General features: G+C 41.5%; 1 protein-coding gene across 6 annotated transcripts; it reads left to right on the top strand.

Annotated features, from left to right (window-relative positions):
- Positions 1 to 1,985: 1,985 nt before the first annotated feature.
- Positions 1,986 to 17,100, top strand: LOC139574485 (protein farnesyltransferase/geranylgeranyltransferase type-1 subunit alpha-like). Of its 6 annotated transcripts, none has more exons than XM_071399127.1 (10): positions 1,986 to 2,073; positions 2,966 to 3,053; positions 3,517 to 3,602; positions 3,802 to 3,916; positions 4,058 to 4,162; positions 4,492 to 4,618; positions 6,474 to 6,622; positions 8,711 to 8,773; positions 9,728 to 9,899; positions 16,358 to 17,100. In XM_071399127.1, exons 2-10 carry the CDS (start codon positions 3,043 to 3,045, stop codon positions 16,535 to 16,537), a joined length of 1,008 nt encoding a protein of 335 aa, XP_071255228.1. In that variant the 5' UTR covers positions 1,986 to 2,073; positions 2,966 to 3,042; the 3' UTR covers positions 16,538 to 17,100. The 6 variants fall into 6 exon arrangements, with proteins under 6 accessions (XP_071255228.1, XP_071255226.1, XP_071255229.1 ...); XM_071399125.1 differs by having other exon boundaries at positions 3,474 to 3,602; XM_071399128.1 differs by lacking the exon at positions 1,986 to 2,073 and adding an exon at positions 2,125 to 2,262.
- Positions 17,101 to 17,661: the final 561 nt, after the last annotated feature.

Genomic DNA, 17,661 nt, shown 5'->3' with positions numbered 1-17,661 from the left:
CGCTCCTGTGCCGGGGGAATTCTCTCCTCTGGGAAAATCCTGTCTTCGGTTACATTCAGTAGATGATCAGTAAGGAGTACTCCTCTCCTTGGTTACATTCAGTAGAAGGTGTAGGAGAAAATTCATGACTATGGGTGATTTTCCAGTATCTAGACTGTTCTCCCAGAAGTAGTAAGCAGAATCAACATAAGGTTAATTAATAGACATGTGCAAGCAGAATAAAGGCTGAGCTTAGGTGAATGAACAGAGCTGGGTCAACATGTAAAAACAGAATGTAAGCAGAAAATGTATGCCTGTGCTGTTATAGGCCTGAGGGAAGTCATTACCTGGTCCTGTGACTAGCATTGAGACATTGCATTATGTATGTATGCCTGTGCTGTTGTAGGCCTGAGGGAAGTCATTGCCTGGTCCTGTGACTGGCTTTAGGGCATGTAGTTGTATTGTATGTCTGTGCCATTACAGGCTTGGGGAGAGCCATCGTGTAGTCCTATGAGTATCATTGGACAGACACCTGCATTATGTGTGTGTCTTATTTTTTGTATCATTGCCATGGTTACGTCACCAACAGAATCTGTAAACAAGCAAGAATTGAGACTGAAAGATAATGGTGGCGAGAGGCCACGGGGTGTTAATCATCTACATAGAGGGGAGTGACCATGTGTGTTATCTGAAAGTGGAAACCTATAAAGCCTGAGGTCTGTGACTAGAAGGCAGTACTTCCATGGAATTGCACGGCTTTGTTACTTTTTGTAATAAGGTCTATTTGAATTCACATGCTCCGGTATCTGAGAAATATTTGATTCAATATTTCCACGACAATGGTCAGTAAGAGGCACTCCTCTTGTTGGTCTTTGGGCAGTTCTGGATGGGTGGCAGTAATGGGATAAATTCTTGCTAAAAGGTGTCATCCTTTTGATGAAAAGTCAAAACAATGTCCTAAATCTCACTTGTCTTTTAAGATCCAAAACAATGGTCGCGTTCCCCTGCTCAGATGTCACATGCATCAACCAACGGTTGCGTGCCATGTCATCGACTGACAGATTTCTATAATAAATTGTGGTTATCCAGGCATTGTAAGAAATGGCATGTGTCAGCTTCGCCTGGGCAGAGGAATGCGTCCGTCCACTTTGTCCAGTCCACATTTAATCCAGTGCAGGGAATCAAATACATGTTAGTGCCCAATGTATACTGAACAAAAATATATAAACGCAACAATTAAAGATGTTGCTTAGTTACAGTTCATAAGGAAATCAGTCAATTTAAATTCATTAGGCCCTAATCTATGGATTTCACATGACTGTGCAGGGGCGCAGCCATGGGTGGGCATAGGGCGACCAATTTGGGAGCCAGGCCAAGGCAATCTGAATTGAGTTTTTCTGCACAACAGGGTTTTATTACAGATATAAATACTCCTCAGTTTCATCAGGTGGCTGGTCTCAGACAATCCTGCAGGTGAAGAAGCCGGATAGGGAGGTCCTGGGCTGGCGTGGTTACATTGCTATATTCTCTAAAACAATGTTGGAGGCAGCTTATGGTGGATAAATTAACATTCAATTATCTGGCAACAGCTCTGGTGGACAGTCCTGCAGTCAGCATGCCAAATGCACGCTCCCTCAACTTGAGACATCTGTGGCATTGTTCACATGTTTGAGTGGCCTTTTATTGTCCCTAGCACAAGGTGCATATGTTTAATGATTATGCTGTTTAATCAGCTTCTTGATATGCCACACCAGTCAGGTGAATGAATTATCTTGGCAAAGGAGAAATGCTCACTAGCAGGGATGTAAACAAACTTGAGCACAAATTTGGAGAGCACAAAATTTCAGGGATCTTTTATTTCAGCTCATGAAACATTGGACGAAAACTTTACACGTTGCATTTATATGTGTTAAGTATAACAAGGGCCATGTTCGAAATAATCAAAATCGTAATGTATCATGGGTAACTTGTGACTGACTGACTGGTCTACAAATAATAATGAGTCATTTTTTATGATGCAATGTTCTTTGTTGATCAGTCAGTCCACAGTCGCCTGCAATGTCGGAACAAGACCTCTGTCTTTGGTAAACCTGTGTGAGTACGCCACATTCAAAACAACTGGGAACTCCGACTTCAGTGCGTTCGAGACAATAGGGCTCTGATTAAAGCGACTGAGAAAAATCGTTTTTAACGGTCATCCAACTCGGAATTCCATGTCGGGAACTCGGGCTTCTTCCTAGAGCTCTGACTTTCCGATCTGAAGATCACTGACGTCCACGGGAGGTTTGTGGCACCTTAATGTGGAATGGTATCAAGGTGTTTGATGCTATTTAATTTGCTCCGTTCCAGCCATTATTATCAACCCTTCTCCGCTCAGCCGCCTCGCCTCCTTTGCTGACGTCATGATTTGACCTAGTTTTCTTCCGATTTCCCATGCCGCGTTTAAAGCAACTGGGAACTCGGAAATCTCCGACCTCAGTGCGTTCAAATCAACTCGGAATTCCAGCTCGGGCCTTTTTCTAAATCTCCGACTTTCCGACCTGAAGATCACTGACGTCATGATTAGACCTCATATTTTCCCAGTTTTGAACGCGGTAGCAGTTGTATTGAAAGTACCAATACTTACAAAACAAACCATTTTGAAAACCATTTATTTGATAATGAGCTAACCGATAGCTGACAAACACTCAACGTTTTAAAACGTTCCTCATTGATATTTCTTCCTCTCATTATTCTTCTTCTTCTTATTATTAACATTAATCAACTACTGTATTGCTATCGACACCTACGCGGATCATACATGCTCCAGTACACTGTACCTTGTAAAACGGTTATCCGAGTTGCACAAAACAGGAAATTACATCAATGAGTGCAACAACACAGAGGTCCGACGTTGCAAATAAGGCAGCACTTGTTCAGCCTGCAACCGAAAGACCAGCTTATTACAGAATGTCAGGCATTGAAGAAACTTCACATGTATCCTCAGAATTGCAGGATGAGAGGAGGAGCGAGGAAGGGGTTGAAGAGGAGCCCGAGATTGACTATGAAAACCCGTTCCGTTATATGTTTTACAGGTAGGCTAATTAGCTAGTTAGGCTAAGTAGCTAGCTAACGTTAGCTAGAAAAGTGAATGCATGTTGTGGTTAGTGATGCAAAATTTAGCCATGCATTCATCATAAGTCGAAGATGCATAAAGACTGGTTCACATTGCTATCAGAGTGTAACGTTAATTAGCTAGTCAAAGATCGTTCTCTGTGGAGCAATTTGGTTATTTTTTCCCAACTCCCTGAGCCGGTTTGAATTTGCTGGCTAGCTACGTTAGCTTGCTCGCCGTGAAAGGGAGATTCGATTGATCTGTAATTGATAGTACTCTTACAATTATAGCTAGGTATTAGTGTTTTATATTTTGCATTGATTTAAAAGGGATACCTGAACATGTGTCGTAGCCGCATTGGCGGAGAGAACAGTTGCCCCATTCACTAATGTCCCTCTAGCTTTACCCTCTCTCTCTCCCTCCCGCTTCTGCTCATATAAAAGAGACAGAAAAGAATGGGCTGATTTAGAACCGGTTCCACAAGATGATGGTCCCAATCCTGTTGTGAAGATTGCCTACTCTGACAAGTGTAAGATATTAAACTTGGCATATAATTTAGAACCATACATCCATATTGTTTTATGCATATCATCTCATGCATTTAGCCTACCAAATGACTCCGTAGTCCCTTTGAGTAGTTACGATTTATGTCAAAATTATTTCACTTTGCATCAGAAACTTTTCATTTCACACGTACCCAATGCAACCAACATTTTTGTCTCCAATAGTCACAGACGTGTATGACTATTTCCGAGCGTTATTGAAGAATGATGAAAAAAGCGACAGGGCATTCACGCTGACGGCTGAAGCTATTGAACTGAATGCTGCAAATTACACTGTATGGTAAGCCAATGTTATTATGATTTATGAACACAACAACAGTAGAATACCAATAGTTTTATTTGGTATAACCCTCTCTTCGAAAATGACAAGTGCAAGACCCTAAAGAAAGGGTGTACTTTTTCTCTTTCTGTGTCTGTGAAGGCACTACCGGCGAGTGTTACTGCAGGCCCTGGAGAAGGACCTGAGAGAGGAGATGAGGTACATTACAGCCATCATTGAGGACCAGCCCAAAAACTACCAAGTCTGGTGAGCTCTTCCAATCTAAATTTGTGTCACTATACCAGTATCACGATCTGACAATACTCAATTTTCCATGGCAAAAAGCAAACACGAAGCAGACTAACACTATAATCCTTTAAGAACCTACTTTATGTAAAATATTGTGTGCTGTACTTTGGAAAATGAACAGATGTGACTGGATGACATCATCAGGCTGTTTGTCTCCAACATTTGCTTTTGAGCATATAGATACATTTTCCTTCTCAACAAGTTGAACAATAAACTTGTTCTTCTGTTACACAAAGACTTGTGTAGAACCATAGAATGTGTCAATAACCGTCTTCTCCTTATCCTAGGCACCATAGACGTATGGTGGTGGAGTGGCTGAACGACCCCTCGGAAGAACTGGAGTTCATTGCAGAGATCCTAAGTCAGGATGCTAAGAACTACCACGCCTGGCAGCACAGACAGTGGGTCCTCAAGGTAGGAGCCTCAACAACCAGGTTGTGTTTGTAACTCATGGTGAATTGTTAGCTGTGTGCTAGTAGCGGTCATCGTGCTGGTGACATCTCTTGCCCTGACACATAGAATTACTGTTGTCCTGGACCAAGTGACATCTCCTGCCCTGACACATAGAATTACTGTTGTCCCGGACCAAGTGACGTCTCCTGCCCTGAGACATATAATTACTGTTGTCCCGGACCAAGTGACATCTCCTGCCCTGACACATAGAATTACTGTTGTCCCGGACCAAGTGACGTCTCCTGCCCTGAGACATAGAATTACTGTTGTCCCGGACCAAGTGACGTCTCCTGCCCTGACACATAGAATTACTATTGTCCCGGACCAAGTGACGTCTCCTGCCCTGAGACATAGAATTACTGTTGTCCCGGACCAAGTGACGTCTCCTGCCCTGAGACATAGAATTACTGTTGTCCCGGACCAAGTGTCATCTCCTCATCCTCACCTTGGCTTTTATGGGTCAGTGGTATTGATGGTGCTTATTGAGTAGGAAGTGTTCCTGTGCAGTGTGTCTCTGGATAAGCCCAGTTTGGGACAGGGACTAAACCTACTCTGTTACACATTCACCATCACATATCTTCTTATGAAATGGAAAGTATATGGCTGCCTATAGAGTATGCAAATAACAATCTATTGCTATCAGAAAGGGTCAAATGACAATCTGTTGCTAGTAGAAAGGGTCAAATAATCTATTGCTAGTAGAAAGGGTCAAATAATCTATTGCTAGTAGAAAGGGTCAAATAATCTATTGCTAGTAGAAAGGGTCAAATGACAATCTGTTGCTAGTAGAAAGGGTCAAATAATCTATTGCTAGTAGAAAGGGTCAAATAATCTATTGCTAGTAGAAAGGGTCAAATAATCTATTGCTAGTAGAAAGGGTCAAATGACAATCTGTTGCTAGTAGAAAGGGTCAAATAATCTATTGCTAGTAGAAAGGGTCAAATAATCTATTGCTAGTAGAAAGGGTCAAATAATCTATTGCTAGTAGAAAGGGTCAAATAATCTGTTGCTAGTAGAAAGGGTCAAATAATCTATTGCTAGTAGAAAGGGTCAAATAATCTGTTGCTAGTAGAAAGGGTCAAATAACAATCTATTGCTAGTAGAACGGGTGGTGCCAAAGATTTCCTCTCTGTCTCTGATTGGAAGGATAAGCTGACACTTCTGCTAGACGAGCAAAGCGATGAACCCAGTTTCGGTTGTCCCTTTCCTTTCATTCTCTCACTCCACTTATTACAGTAGTGTTGCATGATTTGCGGTCAAACTGCAAAAGCATTGTGAATGTAGCCTACCTAAGACTCAATGGCCCAATTTTGAAAACGTTATCAGCTCCAGATTTGTGGTAATGAAACCAAATGGCCTTGATTTGCATAATTTATTTTCGCATGTCTATGCAAATGAAGTGACATTTGCATTCTGCCTCCGAACAGACCTCCTGTGGCTCTCTGAAATGTGCTGCATTGATCATATGACTGTGCAGTTTTGTTTTCCTAGTTATGTGTGATTGAATCACTGTATAGTCTTGGAAAGTATCTAGTAGCGGATGGATCAGAAATGTCTCTAGGATATCAGCATGAAGGGAGATTTCTGAACCAGAAGATCCTTTATCTGCAGTGCATATTAATCACTAATCAGTGGTCACATGCCATTGGAATACTGTATAGCAATGACAATGGTGTGTTTGTCTCTGTCATTACTAAATATGTGTATGGAGTGTGTCTGGTCTAAATACTGTGTGTGTATCTGGACTAAATACTGTAAGTGTGTCGACTAAAGTGTATGGCGTGTCAGTACTAAATAGGTGTGTATTGTTCTCCAGGAGTACAAGCTGTGGGACAGTGAGCTGGAGTATGTGGAGCAGTTGTTGGAGGAGGATGTGAGGAACAACTCTGCATGGAACCAGAGGCACTACGTCATCTCCCACACGACAGGCTACTCAGATCCAGCCATACTCAACAGAGAAGTACAGTATGTACCTGCTCTCCCTACATACCATATCTCATGTCAGCCCCACACCTTACTACTCTTGAGTAGAAACTGAAAATGGGAAAGAAACAACCTCATACCCACAAGACACTTAATCCTCCTATCCCCTACCCAATAGACACTTAATCCTCCTACCAACTAGACACTTCATCCTCCTAGCCGCTACCCACTAGACACTTCATCCTCCTAGCCCCTACCCACCAGACACTTCATCCTCCTAGCCCCTACCCACCAGACACTTCATCCTCCGAGCCCCTACCCACCAGACACTTCATCCTCCTAGCCCCTACCCACCAGACACTTCATCCTCCTAGCCCCTACCCACCAGACACTTCATCCTCCTACCCACCAGACACTTCATCATAGACACTTCATAAACTCAGCAAAAAAAGAAATGTCCTCTCACTGTCAACTGTTTATTTTCAGCAAACTTAACATATGTAAATATTTGTATGAACATAACAAGATTCAATAACTGAGACATAAACTGAACAAGTTCCACAGACATGTGACTAACAGAAATTGAATAATGTGTCCCTGAACAAAGGGGAGTCAAAATCAAAAGTAACAGTCAGTATCTGGTGTGGACACCAGCTGCATTAAGTACTGCAATGCATCTCCTCATGAACTGAACCAGATTTGCCAGTTCTTGCTGTGAGATGTTACCCCACTCTTCCACCAAGGCACCTGCAAGTTCCCGGACATTTCTGGGGGGAATGGCCCTAGCCGTCACCCTCCGATCCAACAGGTCCCAGACGTGCTCAATGGGATTGAGATCCGGGCTCTTCGCTGGCCATGGCAGAACACTGGCATTCCTGTCTTGCAGAAAATCACGCACATAACGAGGAGTATGGCTGGTGGCATTGTCATGCTGGAGGGTCATGTCAGGATGAGCCTGCAGGAAGGGTACCACATGAGGGAGGAGAATGTCTTCCCTGTAACGCACAGCGTTGAGATTGCCTGCAATGACAACAAGCTCAGTACGGTGATGCTGTGACACACCGCCCCAGACCACGACGGACCCTCCACCTCCAAATCGATCCTGCTCCAGAGTACAGGCCTCGGTGTAACGCTCATTCCTTCGACGATAAACGCGAATCCGACCATCACCCCTGGTGAGACAAAACTGCGACTCGTCAGTGAAGAGCACTTTTTGCCATTCCTGTCTGGTCCAGCGACGATGGGTTTGTGCCCATAGGTGACGTTGTTGCCGGTGATGTCTGGTGAGGACCTGCCTTACAACAGGCCTACAAGCACTCAGTCCAGCCTCTCTCAGGCTATTGCCGACAGTCTGAGCACTGATGGAGGGATTGTGCATTCGTGGTGCAACTTGGGCAGTTGTTGTTGCCATCCTGTACCTGTCCCGCAGGTGTGATGTTCGGATGTACCGATCCTGTGCAGGTGTTACACATGGTCTGCCACTGCGAGGACCATCAGCTGTCCGTCCTGTCTCCCTGTAGTGCCATCTTAGGCGTCTCACAATACGGACATTGCAGTTTATTGCTCTGGCCACATCTGCAGTCCTCGTGCCTCCTTGCAGCATGCCTAAGGCACGTTCACGCAGATGAGCAGGGACCCTGGGCATCTTTCTTCTGGTGTTTTTCAGAGTCAGTAGAAAGGCCTCTTTAGTGTCCTAAGTTTTCATAACTGTGACCTTAATTGTCTACCGTCTGAAAGCTGTAAGTGTCTTAACGACCGTTCCACAGGTGCATATTCATTGATTGTTAATGGTTCATTGAACTAGCATGGTAAACAGTGTTTAAACCCTTTACAATGAAGATCTGTAAAGTTTTTTGGATTTTTACGAATTATCTTTGAAAGACAGGGTCCTGAAAAAGGGACATTTATTTTTTTGCTGAGTTTATATCTGAAAGGATGTGATCAGTATGAGCATCATAATAGTAGCTCCACCTTGCCCTCTGATAGGTGTAATGCTGGAAGACCCATCTAGCCTATCAAATTGTTTTGGGTCTCCTTGGGTAAGGGATTCTTTCTGGACTGGACAGAGATTTCCAGTGTGCTACATCAGACACATAACTGATCAATGTGTTCTCCTTTGTCTTTTTTAAGGTACAGTCTCAAACAGATCAAGAAGGCTCCCCACAATGAAAGTGTGTGGAACTATTTGAAAGGGTAGGTGTCATACAGGATTCATTCAGTAGGGAATTAAATAATACTTAAAGGGATATATAGGGATTTAGGACATTTGTATGTCTCTGCATTAAGTATGGAGGTAGTTTCGTGAGCCAATGTTAACTAGAGTTAGCGCCATGATGAAGTCTATGGCATCTACTAGCATGCTAGCAGTTACCATAGACTTCCAGTCACTTTGCTAACGCTAGTTAGCAACTTCCTTCAAACTGCACACATGGACATAAAATGATATCCACGAGTTCATCTACACTCTGCGAAGTACTGTAGATAAAGAGCCTCATTGCAAAAATTCTTAAGTATTCATATTTAAGGTCCAATGCAGCTGTTTTTATCTCAATATCAAATAATTTCTGGGTAACAATTAAGTACCTTACTGTGATTGTTTTTCCATTAAAATGGTCAAAAAGAAACAAAAATAGATTCTTATCAAAGAGTAATTTTTCAAACAAGAATTTTGCTAGGACTGGTCTGAGTGGGGAGGGGAAAACTGAAAACTAGCTGTTATTGGCAGAGAGGTTTGGAACTCTTTCTTATTGGTCTATTAATTAATTTACCACCTGGTGATGTAACTAGGCAGGACAAAACTCCATCCCACCAAAACAGGCTAACATTTCAGGCAGTCTTTTTAAACCACTCTTACACTAACAAGGACATTATCATAATTTTCACAATTTCACAGTATTATTTCAACCTCGTAGTGTGGAAATATGTATAAAACACTGGTAAATCAAGTTTTTTACTGCACTGGGCCTTTAATTTGTGAGTCTACAACATAATGGCTAATAATAATAATGCACTTATCTTGCAGTTTCTATCCTCCACCAGCAGATGTCAGAAGTCACCATGTTTAGTGTAGGAGCTCAGAATTGGGATACTGCTTCTGTAGAGTTGGCTGAAGCTTTTCACACCCCTTTCCTCCTCCTTTTCCCCCAGGATTCTGCAGGACCGGGGCCTGTCGTCCCACCCGGGTCTCCTGGAGCAGATCCTGGAGCTCAAGGAGACCCACTGCTCGCCCTACCTGCTGGGCTTCCTGGTGGACATCTACGAGGACTCCCTGGAGAACACCTTAGGAGACCAGGAGGAGGTCCTTAGCAAGGCCCTGGAGGTGAGCAGCACTGGGACCTATCGGACTTAAAGGGATAGTTCAGCCCAAATGTATGGGAAATGTATGTATGGGAAAATAGGCATAATCTAATTTCACATTTGGGATTACTTTATAGTAGTGATATGCATATAAAATCAAATACAATTTTATTAGCCGAATACAACAGGTGTAGACCTTACCGTGAAATGCTTACGTACAAGCCCTTAACCACCAATGCAGTTTTAAGACAAATAAGAGTTAAGAAAAGATTGACTAAATAAACAAAAGTAAAAAATACACAAAATAATAATGAGGCTATATATACAGGGGATACCGGTACCGAGTCAATGTGCGGAGGTACAGTTGAAGTCAGAAGTTTACATACACTTAGGTTGGAGTCATTAAAACTAGTTTTTCAACCACTCCACAAATTTATTGTTAACAAACTATAGTTTTGGCAAGTCGGTTTGGACATCTACTTTGCATGACACAAGTCATTTTTCCAACAATTGTTTACGGACAGATTATTTCACTTATAATTCACTGTATCACAATTCCAGTGGGTCAGAAGTTTACATACACAAGTTGACTGTGCCTTTATACAGCTTGGAAAATTCCAGAAAATGATGTCATTGCTTTAGAAGCTTCTGATAGGCTAATTGACATCATTTGAGTCAATTGGAGGTGTACCTGTGGATGTATTTCAAGGCCTATCTTCAAACTCAGTGCCTCTTTGCTTGACATCATGGGAAAATCAAAAGAAATCAGCCAAGACCTCAGAAAATAAATTGTAGACCTCCACAAGTCTGGTTCATCCTTGGGAGCAATTTCCAAACACCTGAAGGTACCACGTTCATCTGTACAAACAATAGTACGCAAGTATAAACACTATAGGACCACGCATCCCTCATACCACTCAGGAAGGAGATGCGTTCTGTGAACGTACTTTGGTGCGAAAGTGTAAATCAATCCCAGAACAACAGCAAAGGACCTTGTGAAGATGCTGGAGGAAACAGGTACAAAAGTATCTATATCCACAGTAAAACGAGTCCTATATCGACATAACCTGAAAGGCTGCTCAGCAAGGAAAAGCCACTGCTCCAAAACCACCAGAAAAAAGCCAGACTACGGTTTGAAATTGCATATGGGGACAAATATCATACTTTTTGGAGAAATGTCCTCTGGTCTGATGAAACCAAAATAGAACTGTTTGGCCATAATGACCATCGTTATGTTTGGAGGGAAAAGGGGGAGGCTTGCAAGCCGAAGAACACCATCCCAACCGTGAAGCACGGGGGTGGCAGAATCATGTCTGGGGGTGCTTTGCTGCAGGAGGGACTGGTGCACTTCACAAAATAGATGGCATCATGAGGCAGGAAACTTATGTGGATATATTGAAGCAACATCTCAAGACATCAGTCAGGAAGTTAAAGCTTGGTCGCAAATGGGTCTTCCAAATGGACAATAACCCCAAGCATACTTCCAAAGTTGTGGCAAAATGGCTTCAGGACAACAAAGTCAAGGTATTGGAGTGGCCATCACAAAGCCCTGACCTCAACCCTATAGAAAATTTGTGGGCAGAACTGAAAAAGCCTGACTGTTACACCAGCTCTGTCAGGAGGAATGGTCCAAAATTCACCCAACTTATTGTGGAAGGATATCTGAAACGTGTCACCCAAGTTAAACAATTTAAAGGCAATGCTACCAAATACTAATTGAGTGTATGTAAACTTCTGACCCACTGGGAATGTGATGAAAGAAAGACATCCGGGGGGGGGGGGGGGGGGGCTGAAATTAATATTTCTCTCTACTAATTATTCTGACATTTCACATTCTTAAAATAAAGTGGTGATCCTAACTGACCTAAGACAGGGAATTTTTACTTGGATTAAATGTCAGGAATTGTGAAAAACTGAGTTTAAATGTATTTGGCTTCTAACTTCAACTGTATAAACAGCTATAAACTAATTTAGAGACAGATGGTGGCAGAAGTAGGATTTAGTTGTGCACTCAGCTGAAAGGAGTCTTTAGATCACTGTTTCTCAATCCATTTCCTGGAGGACCCGAAGGGAGTGCACATTTTTATTCTAGCCCAGCAGTAGCACACTTGATTCAACTAAACACCAAGCTTTGATGAGTTGAAATGTGCTAGTGCTCTGCCTGAACAGAAATTGTGAAACTGGTGTAGACGCTGAAGAACTTGGCAACAATGTGCAAAGAATGAAAATGGAGTGTTCTACCATAGCTGGGACATCTCCTTTCTTAGTACATTTCCAGTATAAAACATTGACTTCGAGTCAATCAGTGTATAACAGCCCTCGCACCAACAGTTCAAGGCTGAGGAAAAAGGGTAAATCAGTAGGAATTATTCAACGAGTCCACGTGTTGGATTTGAAAACTCTTTCGCCTATCGCACCGGATGTCTTGCGTGCTTTTCCAAGCCTCCAATGTCTACCTGGCAGTTTGAATGACAGCTGGTATGCTGCCTCTGTATTGGGGAACTCAATGCTCGGCTGTGTGTGTGTGTCGGAGTTAATTAGGTTTCTTGGGAGTTTTTTCTTTCTTCTGCTGCTGTTTTCAATAGGCATTGGCTCATTCAGGAAAAGTCACTGCAGGAGCTCTTATACTTATTTTAGTTCCGTCTACTCGGAAATGCATGGACGGGATTGCTTTCAGTTGGATGTTGAGAATATGATTTGTATTTTTCCTCTATTTACTTTTTTAAAAATTGATGTTTCTCGATGCTAGTGCCACCTCGAGAGATGTCAATGTACAGGTAACTGCTAAAATAATGGAAACGCTTGAGTAAATGAGGGATACAAAGTATATTGAAAGCAGGTGCCTCCACACAGGTGTGGTTTCTTTAGCATCCCATCATGACCCTAAGCATGTATAAAAATGCTGGGCAGGCCATTTATTTTTTACATATAGGATGACAGTGCTCCCATCCACAGGGCATGGGTGGTCACCTGAATGGTTTGATGAGCATGAAAATGAAATGCCATCTCAGTCACCAGATCTCAACCCAATTGAACACTTGTGGGAAATTCTGGAGCGGTGCCTAAACCCATTTGTCACCACCACCAACAAAACACCAAATTATGGAATTTCTCGTGGAAGAATGGTGTTGCATCCCTCCAGACTTCCAGACATCTATGCCAAGGTGCATTGAAGCTATTAAGATACGTTATGTTGGTGTTTCCTTAGTTTTGGCAGTTTACCTGTATGTTGAGTAGCCATTAGCCAACTTAATTCACTACCAGTACTCCTACCATGGCTGTGTTAGCTGTGGTAATGGATATAATATAAATAATGACCAGGTAATTTGATTTGCACATAATCAAACGAGCAAGTTTTTTTATTACTGTTTTTATAGGGGGTAGATCAGCTTTAATGTTGCAGATACTGTAGATTGTAGCTTCTATCAATGTAATTGTCTGCATCATTTAAAATCCCCCATATATATTTTTTGTAGATACATAGTGCATTTGGAAAGTATTCAGAACCCTTGACTTTTTCCACATTTTGTTACGTTACAGCCTTAATCTAAAATTGATTAAATAATTTTTTCCCTCATCAATCTGCACACAATACCACATAATGACAAAGCTAAAACATGTTTTTGTTTTTTTGTGCAAATGTATACAAAATAAAAAACTGAAATCACAGTTACATAAGTACTCGCATTTTACTCAGTACTTTGAAGCACCTTTGGCAGCAATTACAGCCTTGAGTCTTCTTGGGTATGACGCTACAAGCTTGGCACACCTGTATTTGGGGAGTTTCTCCCATTCTTCTCTGCATTCAGAGACTTTTCCCGAAGCCATTTCTGCATTGTCTTGGCTGTGTGCTTAGGATCGTTGTCCTGTTGGAAGGTGAACCTTCTCCCCAATCTGACGTCCTGAGCGCTCTGGAGCAGGTTTTCATCAAGGATCTCTGTACTTTGCTCCATTCATCTTTGCCTCGAGCCTGCCTAGTCTCCCAGTCCCTGCCGCTGAAAAACATCCCCACAGCATGATGCTGCCACCACCATGCTTCACCGTAGAGATGGTGCTAGGTTTCCTCCAGACTTGACACTTGGCATTCAGGCCAAAGAGTTCAATCTTTGTTGTTTCATCAGACCAGAGAATCTTGTTTGTCATGGTCTGAGACTCCTTTAGGTGCCTTTTGGCAATCTCAAAGCGTGCTGTTGTGCCTTTTACTGAGGAGTGGCTTCAGTCTGCCCACTCTACAATAAAGGCCTGATTGGTGGAGTGCTGCAGAGATAGTTGTCCTTCTGGAAGGTTCCCCCATCTCCACAGAAGAACTTGCAGACCGTTTCATTTTTAATAAATTTGCAAAGATTTCTAAACCTGTTTTTGCTTTCATCATGGGGTTTTGTGTTTAGATGGATGAGGGGAAAAAATCTATTTAATCAATTTTAGAATGTCTGTGATGTAACAAAATGTGAAAAAAGTCAAAGGGTCTGAATACTTCCCGAATTCACTGTATAACATTCTATTGGTTGCAAGAATTTTGTGTAATTTTTTTATTGAAAAATGCAACGTTTTTTTGAATCCGGCATTGTTTTGTGTATCAGTTTATAAACCATGTACCATGGAATCGGTATATCGTAAATCGCTTCACAGCTATTTTGCAATCTATATGGCACAGCTGTCAATTTTTTGGTCCTTAAATGAAACTGATATACTTTTTTATTTATGACCATTTTCTTTAACCAATTTTGGTCTTTAATGCAGGGCGGACAGACAAGTTCCTTACTTTTCACCCCTTCCACTTGCCTCTTCCATTTTTGCGGTAATGCTGCAATTGTTGTAATTTTGGGTAGAGCAGACATTTCCATATGTTTTCATTAGCTGCACGTGTGACAACTCCACCAGTCCTATTTATGACGTAATTTAAAAGGATTATACTCATGCTAGTTTTTATTCCAAAAATGCTTTTTTAAATAATTTAGTATATTTGCATTTTAACCATAATATTAGTATTCTTTTGTTCTGTCTTTTCTGGTTGATTAAACTGAAATTGCAAACTTTAACAAACTTTATGGTTTGTTAAATATATATATATCTGAGATGATTTTCATTTTCAAATAACAGAGTGAGAGGTTGTAATCAGAATGAAGCGAAAAAGTCCATTCTTGTTCAAGGGGTGAGACTTTTTTACTAATCTGCTATAGAATCAGTTTGGATTTAAGTATAACTTTTGTATGACTGAAGCCTTTAGTGAGAGGTCTGTTTTAATATTTAATCATTTCTGCCCTCTGAATTCATATTCATTATATAAATAGGCTCCTTTGCATTTTGTCTGGCTTGCCGTTCCAAATAAAATATAGTTTTTTTGCTAGGTGTAGTTGCTAGGTGTAAGTCGCAAGGTGTAGGCAAGGCCATAAGCAAATAGGTAAACTGCTGGCACATTGTAGAACCGATGTGAACAATGTAGCCCAAAGATATTGCTTTTGTTGTGTTGCATTTGACAGTAACACTTGTGAGAGGGGATTATAATTTTTTTTTACTCCGTGAACGTTATTTTTGCACACATGTAGCCTTGTGCACTAGATCGATGTCTACTATAGTGACCACTATAATAGAGCAAAAATAGAATGCCTGTTCCCCAAGTGGAATATTTAGATGTGTGTGTGGTCACAAGCATTCTATTATAAAGGCTGTCATGGCTTACTGCAATATTAGTATTGTTTTGTTTTCTCAAGACTTGAGTGTAATTTGCAGTAAAGTCTAGGCAACGAATAACATTGAATTGCTTTCCTTACACTTTTTTAGCTGTGAGTTAGATTCACATGAACCACTTTATCTTACACACAGACTGATCATGTAGATCATTATTCTTTGTTGTTTTAATTAGTTAACCTGCATCCCACCTAGCAGGGATTTGTTTTGCACGTTTCAGTGAGAAAAAAGAACGTCACCTTTTTGGGCCCTCACCAGTTTGCATCCCTGTTTTAAGCCCTGGATTTCTAACCCCTTGATATAATTGTTGGATCTTGATTTTAATAGCTAACATTTCGATGGCCATAATAAATAGATCTGCCGATAGTTGACAGTTTAATACTTTCTGAGAAGCAGCCATTATTTAATATTTTACACCTAGGGTTAATACACATAACTTTAACCCATTGTATAAGAAGTTGAAATATTCCAGGCATTTATAAATACATTTCAGTCGTACTTTATCGAAAGATTTAACAAGCAAGTATTAGCAAATCAGCGCAAAGTTCAAAACACATGGGTTGCAAGAGTGCAAAAAAAAACAGAGAATTGGCATTAATCAGCAACAAAGTGAACATTCTGATTACACCCGACACAGCATTATCTTACCACATCAGTTCTTTCTGCTGTGTTGTGTAAATGGATCTCTTGTCCACTCGGTCCGTCTCTCGTGTCTTGCCCCTTCAACCCTTTAATCCTGCTATAACTCTAACCCTCTCCGTTTCTCTCCCTCTCCTCCTGTTCTCCCCCAAGCTCTGTGAGCTCCTGGCCCAGGAGAAGGACACCATCCGGAGGGAGTACTGGAGCTACGTAGGCCGCTCCCTGCAGACAAAATACTGCTCTAGTGACCCCTCTACCACCAACAGCGCCCCAGAAACTGACAGAGGATCAGCCTCAGTCTCCATTCACCAGGAGACCACCTGCAATAGCTAAAAGAAGAAGACATAGAACCCAATGGGAGTCGAGGGAGCAACCGCTTTTATTCAGCCTGTGTTTGTTTGGCAATAGCGCAGCATTACCACATTGGTTAAATAAAATGCAAAGAGAAATAACAAAAGAAACACTCTAAGCTTACTGTAAAAGAGAACTCACTGCAGATAAGTATTATGACTTAGGGTAGAAGATATGAATGCCTGCTGTCATTGTCATGTATTAAGGTTTATAGCCATAGGTGAGCTAGTTTGGATGTTGATGACTTGAGTGTGTGCTAACCAAGAGTCTTATTGCTGTGGATGTTGGCTTTCAGATCATACTGTATCTAGAAAAATGATGCTTGTTTTGGATTTCTTCTGCTGCGCAGTACACAGGGATATTTGTATGTGACACTGTAGTTAAGAAGATGTTGCCTCTTGCCTAAAAGCCCTTAAAAAATCTCTGTGTAGATAGATATATATTGCTGTCGTTGCCAAAACACTGTATAACCAAACTCGGCATTGCTGTAGGCTACAGAGTCTTTTGTACGCTAGAACTAATTATATGGTTATTCTAAACTGGAAGTTCTGCCCTTGTCTGTTTTCTCTCTCGATTACGTGCCTCTCATTCTAACATGTACCCACTTTTCCCCTTTTTCCCCCTAGTGAGACATTTCTGTCGGCACTACTGGGCATAATGGGCCTGTGTGTTTGAGTTCATACAATAATTGTCTCATCTGGATTCGGTCCCACTAACGAGCGAGCGAAATGAATATAACACATCCGCTCATTGAACAAGCATTTCACCGTATTAGCAGTTGGCTGCTGAGCTAAACTACATTTACCAGGGATTTTGGGGGGTTCATGTAGAAATTGTACATCGAAAGCACGACCCAATCGTAATGGCTTTCCCCTTATGTTGAAACTAGAAAATCTTGACTAATTTATATCTGAGGTCAGGAGGGGAAAAGGCATATCTTAAATCACGGGACTAAAAGACTAATTACAATGAAAAGGAGCAGTGTGAAAGTCCCATACTAGGAATGAAACCATAACGATGTGTGCTGTAAGTGCAACATTAACTTTCCAGTATACCTGCATTGCAAATTAATATTTCAATGCAGACATTTCTCAAGACTGAAACAA

The sequence above is a fragment of the Salvelinus alpinus genome, chromosome 4, assembly GCF_045679555.1.
Source record: "Salvelinus alpinus chromosome 4, SLU_Salpinus.1, whole genome shotgun sequence".
NCBI classification, from domain to species: domain Eukaryota; kingdom Metazoa; phylum Chordata; class Actinopteri; order Salmoniformes; family Salmonidae; genus Salvelinus; species Salvelinus alpinus.
This window is presented reverse-complemented; position numbering and strand designations above follow the sequence as displayed.